Genomic DNA, 13,517 nt, shown 5'->3' on the forward strand with positions numbered 1-13,517 from the left:
CATAACATTTTTTATGTATTGCTAAGATAAAATACATATCTTTTAAGTCATGGCATGACTTCAGTTTAAGATGAATTCTGATTTCAGAGATGTTAAAAATGTAAAGAGGAAAAGAAAAAGGCCATGGAATCCAAGAAATACATAATCTGCATTTAAAAGATGAAGAGGGAGCTCTGAGGTTGTGGCTCAGTGGAGCCAGTAGTAGGAGCCAGCACTCAGGTTGGTGCTCAGTAGAGCATCTAGCATGTGTGAGGCACTGGGTTCAATCCTTAGCAGCACCTAAAAAAAAAAGTATTGTGTCTATCTACAACTAAATAAATAAATAAATAAATAAAATTCTTTAAAAAAAAAAGATGAGGAAGGGTTGGGCTGGGCATCATGGCGCTTGTCTATAATTCCATCTACTCCAGAGGCTAAGGCAAGAGGATCACAAGTTCAAGGCCAGTCTCAGAAATTTAGAGAGGACCCTAGCAACTTAGCGAGACCCTGTCTCAAAAAATTAAAAGTTCTTGGGGATGTAGCTCAATGGCAAAGCCCCCTGGGTTCAATCCTCAGGACAAAAAAAAAAAAAAAAGAGGAGGGTGGTGGGTGTGTGTGCTCAGTGGTAGGACACTTGCCTAGCATGTGCTAAGCCCTGGGTTCTGTCTCCAGAATTGCAAACACACACAAACACACACACACACACACACACACACACACACACACTGGGGACAATGGACAATGAAGTAGCTCAATGGTAGAGTGCTTATCTTGCAAGGCCCTGGGTTCAATTCCTAGTGCTACTAAATAAAGAAATTTAAAATATAAGGAGGAAACAGGCACAGAGGTGTTAAATAATTTGCCCAAAGTGCAGTTAGAGAGCCATGATTTGAAATCAGGCAGCCCAATTGCAAAACCCCAAAACCCACTTTTTTTTTTTTTTTTTTTTTTGGTACTGGGGATTGAACACAGGAGCCCTTAACCCCTGAGCCACATTCCCAGTCCTTTTTATTTTTTAAATTTTGAGACAGTCTCTCTAAGTTACTTAGGGTCTCCTTAGGTTGCTGGGGCTAGCTCTGAACTCACAATCCTCATCCTCCAGAGCTGCTGAGATTACAGGCAAGCACCACTGTGCCTGGCCAAAACCCAAGTTCTTAACTATTTTGTGATGCTAGACAAGAGGTTGTGAGCAATATGGAGTTTTAGGAAGACCAGTGTGGCCACTGATGTTGACATGGATTGGAAGGGAGCATGAAGAGTCAGATGATGCATCTGGGAGATTGGGGTTCGTTGTGAGAGAGTACAGGATGAGGTGGAGACCATGTACAGTAGGGGACAGAAAGGACAGAGGTTCTTCAAGAATTGGCAGGACTGTTGGGCATGGTGGCACATGGGACTAAGGAGGCTAAGCCAAGAGAATCACAAATTCAAGACCAGCCCCAGCAATTTAGCGAGACTCAACAACTTATTGAGACCCTGTCTCAAAAAAAAAAAAAAAAAAGAGCAGGACTGAAGCCAGGTGCAGTGGCACATGCCTATATCCCAATGACCTGGGAAGATGAGGCAGGAGGACCACAAGTTTCAGGCCATCCTGGGCAACTTACTGATACCTTGTCTCGAAATAAAAATGAAAAGGACTGAGGGTAGCTCAGTGATAGGATTCAATCCCTAGTAACACACACACACACACGCACACACACACACACAGAGGCAGAAATGGACAGTTGATATACTGAATGTTGGGTTTGAAAACAAGGACAGGGGCTTGGGATGTGGCTCAAGTGGTAGCGCGCTCGCCTGCCATGCGTGCGGCCCGGGTTCTATCCTCAGCACCACATACAAACAAAGATGTTGTGTCATTGTGTCCACCGAAAACTAAAAAATTTTAAAAAAAAGTTAAAAAAAAAAAAGAAAACAAGGACAACTCCAAGTGTTGAGCCTGGAAAGCAGACAGTGTAGGAGGGTACAAGGCAACTGCACACACTATTTATCAGATGAATAAGTTGTATAATCTTGGACAAGCTGTATGATCTCTGGATCTCATATTTTCATTTGTAAAACAAAGGAATTGGATTAGAATGTTCTCTTGTGGAAGGGGTAGGAGGTCCTCTCCCCATCCCCAGGGCCTCTATAGGCACCCTTAGGGCAGCAATTCGAACCCTGGCTACAGGTTACACTAACCAAGACCCTATATGAGACCACTTAATTCAGACTCTGGAAGTAAGCCCAAGCATGAGTAGTTTTAAAGCTGTTCAGGTGACTCAGATGTGCAGCTGGTTGAGAATACTTGCGGAAAATCCTCCAAGTACCTGCTTTGAAAACTACTAGGCTAAGTGAGGGTTGGAATCCCTTCCAGTCCTAGTTGCTTAGATTGAGACTTGTGGTTGGTGATAAGCCTCCCCGCCCACCCCGTTCATCTTCCATCTGCTACATCAATAACTCCTCATAGACGACCAATACCAGGATTTCTCGACCATGAACTATTAACGTTTGGACAGTATAATCCATTATTGTGAGAACTTTCCTGTTCATCATAGGCGGTTTAGCAGCATCTCATGTCTCTACCCACTATGCACAAAGAGCATCTCGACTCAATCAAAACAATAAAAAGTATCCAGAGGTTGCTAAATGTCTACTGGGATAGAATCTGAGGAAAGACATTCTACTGAAGGTCTTGGTCCCCTCACTGCCCTCCCCCTTGCAAACAGAGGACAGGCAGAAATGGAGAACATAGTATCACAGGTTTAGTTGGGCCCAGCAGGAGGAAGGTCCTCCCAAGGAGTCCAGGGCTGCTCAACATTAACACAATAGAGGGACAGTGTGCCAGCGGGCTGACTGATGTGGTCTCAACAGAGAGGGAGGGAGTTTTCCAGAACACTCATTCCCGGATTCCCAATCAGTCATAGAAGCGCTCAGAGCAGCTTTGGGGGCAGACAGCCCTGGCTTTCCCGGAACGGGCAGAAGGGGTGTGGGAGTGGTGGTGTGTGTGTAGGGGATTCTTTCCTTCTGTAGATAATTTCCTGGCATGGCCCACTGCCCTGGTCTGATTGGTGGAAAGCTGGAGGGGAGGAACTTTCCAGCTGTGGGTGCCTGGGTTCCTCTGATGTTGGGAATCATCATGGAGATGTTTAGATTGTAGGGTCTGGAACAATGACACTTTTGCACTGGTACTAAGGGGTGGGCTGGTTCTCCACACAGGGATGTGGATGTTGTGGGTACACATATTCCTTAGAACTGCAAGTGGGGAGACTGTAAGCATTTTCACAAGTCACCATTTGCTTGGAGGTGTCTTTGCTTGGAGGTGCCGGGACCTGAAGGAAAACAGAGGATGGTAAGCTTCAAAGAGTCAGGGGAGGGAGCTAGGAGGAAGGAGGGAGGGTAGTGGTGAAGAGGTGGCAGTCTGCCCTAATCCCGTAACTCACTCCACCAGGAGGCTCAGAGCACCCAGAAGCAGGACAGCTCCAAAGACAGAGAACAGCAGAATCCTGGCTTCCCACAGATCGTGACTACCTGCGGGGAACCCAGAAGGCCATGGATGATCCTGGGGATGATGTCCGCGGATGTTGGGGGAGACTATGGGCTTAGGGATGTGGGCTGGGCGCGGCCGAGTTGGGAGTAAAGACCTGGGAGGCACCGCTTTCGGGGCCAACAGGACGCCTCGGTGCCCTCGCAGGTGGAACAGTTGTATAGGATAGTGCTGCCCCCTGCAGGAGACAGAAGGAGCGTGGCTGGCCGGGGAAGCCCTAGCCTCCACCCTTCCTGCTACCCAACTTCCTCCCCAGCTGCCAGGCTCTCCTTGCTAGGCTGTAGGCCTCTCATCCTTGCCCTTTCCATTTCTACTCACGGCAGGCTGGGGCACAAAGAGCTGAAATGAATGACAAGAAGAGGATGGGGGTGGATGAGCCACTCAGCTACATACCCCATTGTCCAAAATCCTAGGCACCCCTTGATGCATGCCCTTCCAGCATCTCACCTTCCCTGGTATACTGGGGGATCTTGGTCTTTTGAAGCCATTGCCAATATGAAGGGAGTGAAGAGATGGATCCTTTGATCTCTGAGGAGGTAGAGAGCAACTCTATTGCCCTGGGTCTCAGGAGTGCCTGTTCACCCCCTCCTCCACATACATTCAGCCCCCTTCCTGGTCAGCCCTCCCTTCTCCACCTGCCCTGTGCCCTTCCCAAACTCCCATCATCCTCCTTGGTGTCCTCCCAAGCCCCTAGGTTTCATTCTTCCCTTTGACCTCACCCATGACCCTCAGGACTCTGTGAGTCTTCTCTGTGACTTTGTTCATGGTCACCTCATCTGTGGAGATGGGCAAGGAATAGTCATTCCTTCACCAGCCAGCCCAGGTTGTTGTGCTGGGCTCTTTCCTGGGATCTGAAGTTTTCCCAGGAGACATCAGTGTGTCCAGTGTGGACTGAGGCAGTGGCTGAGGGTCCCAGCTGAAGTCAAATACTGTCTCCCTTGCACAGGAACTGCTGGTGGTCCTGTCTCTGAAACTCTGGTCTTACCTAAGGCAAAAGCTGAGAAATCTGGGGAAGCCCATTCCTTCCACTCGGCCTTCAGTTGGCTGCTGAGCTGAGCCAGGCGACCAGGCAAGTCATGAGCCGGTAGGCGACAAAATATACAGGCCTGGGCAGCTGCCAAGAAAACTCCACCTACTGCCAGCATCCACATAAGGCCTACCGAGGGACTGGGTTGGAGTTAGTCCTAACTAGGCTAGGAAGGCCTCAGGATGCTTTGTGAACCTGGGAGGTTCTAGAATATTCTAGAACAGTTGGGGGTTCTAAAGTGTTCCAGAACAATGTCATTGCTCCATCCTTGGTTGGTGTAAAGCTGGGGCCTGAGAATTGAGAGACAGCAGAAGACATTTCTAGTAGAAGATAGAGAAAGTAGGGCTTCTGTTGCAAGGGGACAGTGGCCTTTACAAGCCTGTGGTTACAAAAGCTATTTTATTTTTCTTCTTGTAAATCATCCATGATAAACAATGGGTGACTCCCCCACTGAAGAAGTTGTACATGTGTATCCCATCCGCTCAGGGACCCAGAAATCCCATCCCTTCTCATATTCTCCCTCACTTTCTCAAACTCTTCATCTCTTCTCTCTGCCCAGGGCAGCCTTGGGCCTTCCTCAGCTATCTCCTAGCAACAGGCCCATGGTTACCCCACCAACTAAGAGTTCCCTACAGGTTCCAGAGGCCCAGCTAAGTCCAGTGACTTCTTTTACTTCCCCCAGGAAGATCCTTGTGACTCAAACACAATCAGGCTCCTCCTGCCTACGTGGTGACATGGGCACATAAACATAAATGCCTGTACACACACACACACCCTGTGATTAACTAAATCTCAGTTTACTCACACATATACCATGGATAAACTTGTGCCAGAACAGTTGCTAGGCAACCCCAAACAGGCCTGGACATACGAAGATCAGAGAAGGGCCATCACATAGACACCACAGTCAGCAACACTGATGGAACCAGGGTACCAGGAACCCACGTATCAATCAGACACTTGGCTAATATGCACTTACATACAAATGAAGTAAGGTCAGTACATAAAAAGATAACACCCTCCTCCCCTTGGCCAGCTTCATCTACAATATGGGATCCTTTAAAACACTTAGAATTCCAGGGACTGCTCCAGCCCCCTTGCTAATGGGGATTCTCCTAGCTCCCTTATGTCAACCTAGGGTGGGCTGTGATCTTTCTGTTTCCCCCTCTATAGGTGGCTTGAGACACAGCGAAGAATCCCCTTTTCCATGTTCCAGAGCGTTTTGACCTCTCATTGGTCAGGCCAGTCCAAGCCCAGTACCAGGAGGGGAAGCCACAGTCCAGGAGACTACATTAGGACAATCCAAGTATCCCCTTCCCCCTAGACTTCAGTGTTCCTTGGGGGTTTTGTTAGGTCTAACCTGGACATGGAGGTGTTCCCCACTTTTCAGACCCCTGAATATTGAGCTTTAATTAAAGAGACACTATAAGTCTCCAGCCTCAGGCAAAAACAAACCAAGGGAACCTTCACTGCCTCTTTCAGGTAAAGCACCAGTTCACACCCTCTGGACCACTTATGAGTCCTTGGTGGGCTCAGTTGGGAATTCCAGCCCACATCTGGGCTCCAGTCAGATGCACCGGGACCCCTGACTCTCATAGCTCCGACACCAGAGCTAGAAAGAGGCTTCAGGAAGCTTTTATCCCCTTAGCCTGCCCCTCTCACCCTCCTCCCCACCATCCAACTGAGGACAGCATCCTCAGTGCCGGACAAAGCGCAGAGATCTGGAGTTAAGCAGGTCTTCAGGGTCAGGGAAGACCGAGTCAAGGCGGAAACCATGTTCTAGAGCCACCCGCAGCACTTCCTCCAGGAAGCTCGGTGTGCCCACCACCTCCCGACGTTCTCCAGGCCCCCCAGTCCACAGTGGCTGTAACCCCAGTCTGCCATACTCCGTCTCAGGGAGTTCCGCGGGGCGGGGCGCCCACTCCAGACGAAAATGAGGCCCCCCCTCTACTCTGTCCCCATTGGCCACACCAAATCGAGCCCGCATGGCACCCAGACACTCGGGGTCTGTGCAGAAGAGGTTGGCTCGGAAGGTGTCCACCTGGACCGAGCTCAGCTCATAGTGGTGTGGGCCCCGGCGAGCAGAGAAGTGCACCAGGCGCGGGCTGACGTCTACATCTGCGTGGAGCAGGGCAGCTGTGGATGCAGGGGTCCCACGCGAGGCCTCTAGTTCCCGTAGGGCATCCAGAAGGGGCCGGATCTGGTAGAAGTCAGCTTCTGCCTTGAGAAGGGCTGTCTCTCCATACCCACGAGGCAGGTCCAGTCGGCCCAGCCGAAGGAAATTGAGGATGTGGCGGAAGGCTTTGCCATCCCGGTCGATGAAGTACTGGCCACCTTCTTGGTGGTTGAGATTGGCGGGCATCGGAGTGCCATCCCTGAACATGGCCCCCAGCATGGAGTCTGGGAAGCGGGTCAGGGTCTCCAAAGTAGTGGAATATAGCGTGCCCCCCACATTCAGGGTCACGGGGCCCCCAAAAGAAGGGGGCGAAGAGGACACAGGAGGAGGGGAAATTTTGGGGAGTACAGGAGACAGGGAAGGAGAAGAAAGGCAGAACTTCCTGGGTGTGTGCAGAATTGGCTGGTTGTGACTCGCTAGGTTGGAGGCACAGGCTGGAGTACAAGCTAGCAAGGTTTGTAGCTCACCCTAGCTACGTTGGTGGTGGTTATGGAATTTCTGGAATTTCAGGGCACAGAGAAGTTGAAAGAACAGATGAAAATAACCAAAGACAGCCAGAGAGGGGAAGAGAGCATTTGGTGTAGACGTATCTGATTTGGGGTGGTCAGTAGTTCCTTTCTGTGGTCTTCCGACAATGGGTTTCCGGAATCCAACCAGCAGGTGACGGTGGCGAGCACAGGGCCAACTGTGAAGGGCCCAGCTTCCGAGTTTCTGGGCAGATCGCTTGGGCAGAATGCGAGTCCACTCAGGGCTCCCGAGACCAGTCAGAGGCCCGGCCTGGCTTCAGCCCAGTAGATGGAGGCCGGAGCTGATGAGAGCGGATGGCGAGCCACACTTGTACCGACTGTGGGGCAACGATGCACCCTCGGTCTGAGCTGGGAGTGTCCGAGGGCTCTGAAGGAAGACGCCGAGTCTCTGGACTTTCGCACCGCAGCCTTCCTGCAGTATCGCAGCACTGAGGTCCTCTCCACCCCCAGGAAGTGGCCTAAGGGCAGCGGCCCCGGGCTCTTTAAGAGACAACCCCGCCCCTTAGCGCCCCGCCCCCCGCCCCCGTGGGGCTCGCGGGGCTCGGGTGGAGGTGGGAGCTGAAAGTCGCGGACTGGAGAGACTGGGCTGACGGGCTGGACGGGCGGACGCGAACGGGGGTGGGATGACTCATGCGTGTAGCCCCGGATGTGGCCGCGACAGCCCTGCGGTCCTCCAGGTGTGCTCGACCTCACGTCTGCAACCTGGCAGGGGCTGGAGTCTCCAATCCCACCACTGTGAGAAAACCGAGGTCCGGCCGTCCCCGTCCAGGGGGCCAGTTCCCTCCCAGTGGTTCCCGTGGGGAAGTCCCGAGGGGGCGGGTGCTGAGCCACCGCATTCCAGGGATGCCTTCCGGCTGGGGTGGCCCAAGCGAGCTCCCCTAAGGGAACGCCAGCCCCCACCCCAAGCTAGCTGGACGAGTCTGGCCACGTCTCTTGAGCCCGAGAACCCCGCCCCCCACGGCCGCCTGGGGCCCTGTCTGCCATTGCACTCCCCCAAGAGTCGCCTCCTGCGTGCGTGACTCGAGCCTGAAGACTCCCAACTCCTCCCAGCATCCCAGGAGCGGCAGCGCCCTACACACTCTGCCGGTCCCAGAGGTGGCGCCCAATAAATGATCTACGAAGAGATGAGCAAAGCACAGAGGCTTTAATGGCAGTGGAGAGGGGAAGGGATGGGGAAAGGCAGGGCCCCCAAGGTCTGGGATCAAAGCGTATGGAGGTCATAACTACGCCGGCTCAGCTTCTCCGGATCGTCTGACGCCATTAGGGAGAAGTCGCGGAAGATGTCAAAATACGTCTCATCTCCTGAGGGGGAGGGAGGAAATGCTGCGAGGCCTGACAGCTGGGTCCTAGCACTGAAGTGCACCGTAGGGCAGCTGAGGCCGGCCAGATAGGGGCTAGAACTTGGAGCGTGGGTAGAGAGAACTAGTGCTGCCTGAGCATAGCAGCGGCGCCTATTCTTTGCTTTTTTATTCAGAGCTGCTAGCACACAACGGATGCGCCCAATACATGTTCGCTGAATTAAAGCAGTTGGGCTTGAGGGAGACAGGTCACCAAAGCCAGAAGCCCAGAATTCCGATATTGGGTTTCCAGGGATGGGATAGGTGAATTTACCTGTCTGGCCCTGGGCCGCTTCGGCCTCCCTCATCTTTGCCAATCGTAGCCTGAAAGAGAAGGAATTAAGGATCGATAACGTTCTCCTCACCCTTCCTCAGCTCCATCCTTCAAGCTGGGTTGTGTTTCATTCATTTTTCCCAGTGTCCAGTGCTTAAAAGATGCCGGTCAGCAATGGTGGTTGCCTGAATGATGGCTCTCAGGATGAACTCCCATCCTCTTACCCTGTCTGCCCACCTTCCTACTACACACCCCAATCCACACATCCTTTGTCTGGCCCAATCTCTCCACAACCCATCAGGCAAACTCCCTTGTTGGCATTAGCCCCACCCTTCAGGCATTCTCACAGGGTGACGATGTCAGCATTGGCTGTTTCCATGGCAATGGTCAGAGGGTCCCTTCCTTCAGAATCCCGAGCCCCCAGATCAGCTCCTCGTTTCAAGAATAAGCAAGCGAGCCTGGAGGGGACAGTAGGTTCAGCTCCGCCATCTCACCCCTAGGGCCTTCATCCTGTCCAGAGCCTTCCTCCCCATGGCCATCATCTCCTGCTGTCCTACCCGGTGTGGCCAAGAATGGTTGCATGGTGAAGTGGGCCTCTGCCGGCACTGTCTGCTTGGTTCACATTTGCCCCATTCTGGAGGAGAAACTCACAGGCCAGAAGAGAATTCTGCATCCAGAAGTCAAAAAGGAGGATTGAGAGTGGCATCTTTAGAGGTGATTTCAAGATGTTTTAGGTGGGGTATGGTAAATAAGGGTCGGGAGGGTACAGCCAAGTGTCAGGCTTGTTTCTAGCTCTTTACACGTTTTCATATATTAAAGCTATAGTACAACCTTATGAGATATGCTATCCCAATTTTATAGATGAGGAGATGGAGGCATAGAAAGGTTAACAACTTGTTCAAAGTCTTACTGTTAAGCAGTAAGACTCTGGATTCAAACTCAGGTTTTAAATCACACACTCTTAGCAATGAGTCTCAATTACTTATCTCTCCCTATGGGGTGGGGACCCTAGAGAAACACTGGGGGAGTGGGGAAGAGGAAAGAGCTGGACCCCAAGTCTGAAGTAGAAGTCAGAGAAAAGGAGCCTTAGGGTGGGATGGGGAGGTCAGCATGATTCTTACAGCAGCTGTGGCCTGGATCAGCGGTGTGGCATTTTCCTGACCTCCATTGACCCAGTTGACATCAGCTCCATGGGCAAGGGCATCAGCCATGGTGGGAAGGGATGGAGGATGCCCAGCAGCACGAAACAACAGGGCCCCGGGGTGTAGGTGGCCCAGGTCACCAGAGGGGGGCTCTGTTAGGGGATTTAGTTCTGTTAGGGATAATCAGTGCTGAGTCTGGGAAGAAAACCCTTAGCCTGATCTCCTGATGCTGCACTAGGATAGGTCACTTCTAAATTGTGGGGAGGCCTTCATGACTCAGAACTATGGTGAGATGGAGTGACATGGGTGTGAGTACATATAAGTGTAAGGATGCATGTGTCTGGGGCCCTGGGGTATGGGAGACAGCATCATTCACCTCATCCTGTCTAACCACCCTGACTATCCAGACAGGCTGGATGTCACAGGTGAGTTGACTCTCCCTGACAGCTCTCACCTTCTTCTGCTCCAGCCAAGCTCACAACCTCCTTCCAGGCCTTTGGAGATCTCAAGTTTATTCCCACTCTTGACTTTTCTTATGCTCTGGATACCCTTAATGTAGTCCTCCCTGCCCACTCCCCACCCCACACTTCTTCCTGTACTTAGCACCATGCCCCATTCTAACTTTCTGAGAGAAAGAGATGCTCAGAGACAGAGATACTGGCAGAGATTTAGGCAACATTCTTTCTCTATCCCTAATAAGGGGGATTAAACCGGAGGGGGGGAGCGGGTGGAGGGCTCTACCACTGAGCTACATCCTTAGGCCTTTTTATTTTAAGACAGTCTTGCTAAACTGCTGAGGCTGGCCTTGAACTTGGGATTCTTCTGTCTCAGCCTCCAGAGTCACTGTTGCTGGAATTACAGGTGTGTGCCACCACTCCTGGCCCTCCAAGACTCAAGGGGAGGGCCCGGTCCTCATTCTGTGTCTCTGTTTAGGGCCTGGCACTGTGCTGAGCACACAATGGATCTTAACAAATGCCCAACCAATGTTCTACCTGGCTTGGATCTGACGCTCCCTGGCCGGGGCTTCATAGAAGGCTTTGGGGGCAGAGGAGGCTGCCCCCTCGGGGGCCCTCTGCCACCTCTTCGGCCTCGAATCTCTGGAAGCTTGGTCAAGAATTTCTTCTCCACGTATTTGGCATGAATCCAGGCTTCCTTCTCCTGCCTGGAGGAGAGGGGTAAGAGAAGAGTCTGCTCCCTTTCTATCTCAGGTCCCTCCCTCCTGCTTCCCCCATGGAGGGGAGTCCTGGGCACCTCGACCCCAACCTCACCGGGAGCAGGTAGGCCCTGGCTTCTTCACTGCCATGGCCTCCACTCGGGCCTCATAGATCTGGTTGATGACAACATTTCCCAGTTCACACATAAGCTTCAGAAGGCCAGGCAGAGGCAGAGAGAGACAGGTAGGGTTATAGGGTGAGTATCTGGTTCATTCTTCTCACCTGCCCTCTTCACAATATCCCAAGTTACCTTTACTAGTTCTGGCTCCCATGAGTCTAGGGTCAGGGACCGGACTTTGGAGAAATGAACACCAAGGCTCCTGGAGGGCCAGAAAGGGAGTCATGTCCACTGTGGGCAGTGGCTTGAAACTTCTGCTGCTGCTCCAGTAAACACTCAAAGGCAAGGCCTGCATGGGAGGCCATGCAGAGGAGTTGGGCTGGGAGGCAAGCCAGCTGGGCCATGTATCCTGGCAGGATCCTGCCTGTTCACCAATCCTTCCTTCTTTCCTATGTTTCATTTTAAGACCCGCATCTTCTCCAGCCACCTCACTTCTCTGATGGTAACTTGGCCTGGACAAAACTTTCCATACCATCCCGCTTCCCTCTCATTGTACCAACCAGAATGATTGGGGGTGAGGGCCTTATAGACTTGCTAAGGCCTCACAACTTCTCTTTCTGGTCTTCGTGGGCCTTCTCCACCCTCAGCAGCGCTGACCCATGTTTCCTCCAACCAAGCTAGTAAATTCCTCTGTGTTTTCCCCAAACTTGGGCAGACCAGGACACTGATGAGGGCTAAGCCCATCTGGGTGCACCTGGTATGCACCACAGCCAGAAGAAATGGGTCTCATGCTTGGGGCCTTGGGAATGACCTGTGGATGCCAGAGCACTGAATGCAAAGGGTGACGCCAAGGTTGATGCTCGCCCACTCTGGGGCTGGTTCCCGGCAGTCGCAGCACTGAGCGTTGCCATCTACACTCTGTACCTGGGCTGCCACGTGCCCAGCTCCCCCAGGCTCCCTTCCTCTGGCCATTCCACCACAGCCCAGTGTGGCAGCAGAGCCCAAAGCCAGGTGTCCTGAACCCTGGGGGAGACAGGAAAAGAGAGGATGACCAAGGGGCTTAGGATAAGGGGTGGCCCATTTCCTAGGGCAGCTAAGCCCTACACGCCCACATTGAGGTACCTGGCCTGGCCCACATGGGCTGTCATCAAGGCGAGCCTGGCTGAAAGCAGAGGCAATGCTGCTCTGTACAGCACTGACCCACAGCTGAAGGAGGCGTTCAGAATCAGCCTGGAGGAGGCAGGACCTGGGTGGAAGTAGCGAGGGGGTGATTGAGGAAAGGTCTGAGGCCAGGGGAGCCATATGGCAGGACACATTCAGCTAGTATTCAACTGGTTCCAGTTGTATTGAAATATATGTGGCCCCTGACTTATTATGATGGCTTAACTTTGTCTTCTTTGGTACTAGGGATTGAACCCAGGAGTGCTTTCCCACTGAGCTACATCCTCAGTCCTTTTGTATTTTTTGAGACAGGGTCTTGCTGAGTGGCTGAGGCAACTTATAATTAACTTGAGGGGCTGGGGCTGTAGCTCAGTGGTAGAGTGCTTGCCTCAAATGTGTAGGCACTGGGTTCAATCCTCAGCACCACATAAAAATAAATAAACAAACATATTGTGTCCATCTACAACTAAAAAAAAATTTTAAAAAAAATAAATAAGATTAACTTGAGCTCTCAATCTTAGGATCCTCCTGCCTTGGTTTCTAAGTCCCTTGGTCTCTAAGTTACCCCATGCCTGGCTTTGACTTAAGTTTTTTTTTTTTTTTAATTTACTGTTATGTGGAAGTGTACCCATATAACTATTTTGATCTACTTGCAGTAGAGTATTCAATAAATTACATGAGACATTCAACACTTTGTGTGTGTGTGTGTGGTGCTGGGGATTGAACCCAGGGCCTTATGCATGCAAGGCAAGCACTCTACCAACTGAGCTATATCCCCAGCCCAGTACTTTTTTTTTTTTTTTAATAAAATAAACTGTTTTCTCCAACTGCAAGCTAATGTAAGTAAGCATGTTTAAGGTAGGGCTGGGCTCAGCTATGAAGATCAGGAGGTATATTCAATAAATGTATTTTCAACTTTTGATATTTTTAACTTACAGTGGGTTAACTGGGATGTAACCCCATTGTAAGTTGAGGAGCACCTGTACTTCTGTACCAACTGGTAATATCCTCCTACATATCCCTCATCACCCTGTCCCCTTCCCAATCCAGTCACCAAGAAGTTAAGGCCTATATGGGGGTTCTCTCTTGTGGTCAC

General features: G+C 51.5%; 3 protein-coding genes across 3 annotated transcripts; all 3 read right to left on the reverse strand.

Annotated features, from left to right (window-relative positions):
• Window positions 1-3,247: 3,247 nt before the first annotated feature.
• Tmem95 (transmembrane protein 95) lies at window positions 3,248-4,656 on the reverse strand. The gene is made up of 7 exons (XM_026390677.1): window positions 4,491-4,656; window positions 4,225-4,281; window positions 3,953-4,033; window positions 3,824-3,844; window positions 3,603-3,683; window positions 3,402-3,489; window positions 3,248-3,290 (listed from the first exon to the last, which is right to left on the reverse strand). The coding sequence occupies exons 1-7, from the start codon at window positions 4,654-4,656 to the stop codon at window positions 3,248-3,250; spliced, it is 537 nt and encodes a 178-aa protein (XP_026246462.1).
• Window positions 4,657-4,953: 297 nt separating this feature from the next.
• On the reverse strand, window positions 4,954-6,981 carry Kctd11 (potassium channel tetramerization domain containing 11). Its single transcript, XM_026390547.2, has one exon. It carries the CDS (start codon window positions 6,925-6,927, stop codon window positions 6,229-6,231), a length of 699 nt encoding a protein of 232 aa, XP_026246332.1. The 5' UTR covers window positions 6,928-6,981; the 3' UTR covers window positions 4,954-6,228.
• Window positions 6,982-8,401: 1,420 nt separating this feature from the next.
• Window positions 8,402-12,991, reverse strand: Acap1 (ArfGAP with coiled-coil, ankyrin repeat and PH domains 1). Its single transcript, XM_077801247.1, has 11 exons — window positions 12,987-12,991; window positions 12,383-12,506; window positions 12,072-12,283; window positions 11,453-11,522; window positions 11,257-11,351; window positions 10,981-11,150; window positions 9,968-10,140; window positions 9,404-9,513; window positions 9,194-9,304; window positions 8,847-8,896; window positions 8,402-8,537 (listed from the first exon to the last, which is right to left on the reverse strand). The coding sequence occupies exons 1-11, from the start codon at window positions 12,989-12,991 to the stop codon at window positions 8,437-8,439; spliced, it is 1,221 nt and encodes a 406-aa protein (XP_077657373.1). The 3' UTR covers window positions 8,402-8,436.
• Between the last annotated feature and the right edge of the window lie 526 nt (window positions 12,992-13,517).

This window comes from Urocitellus parryii, chromosome 7, assembly GCF_045843805.1.
Source record: "Urocitellus parryii isolate mUroPar1 chromosome 7, mUroPar1.hap1, whole genome shotgun sequence".
In the NCBI taxonomy this organism is placed as follows: Eukaryota; Metazoa; Chordata; class Mammalia; order Rodentia; family Sciuridae; genus Urocitellus; species Urocitellus parryii.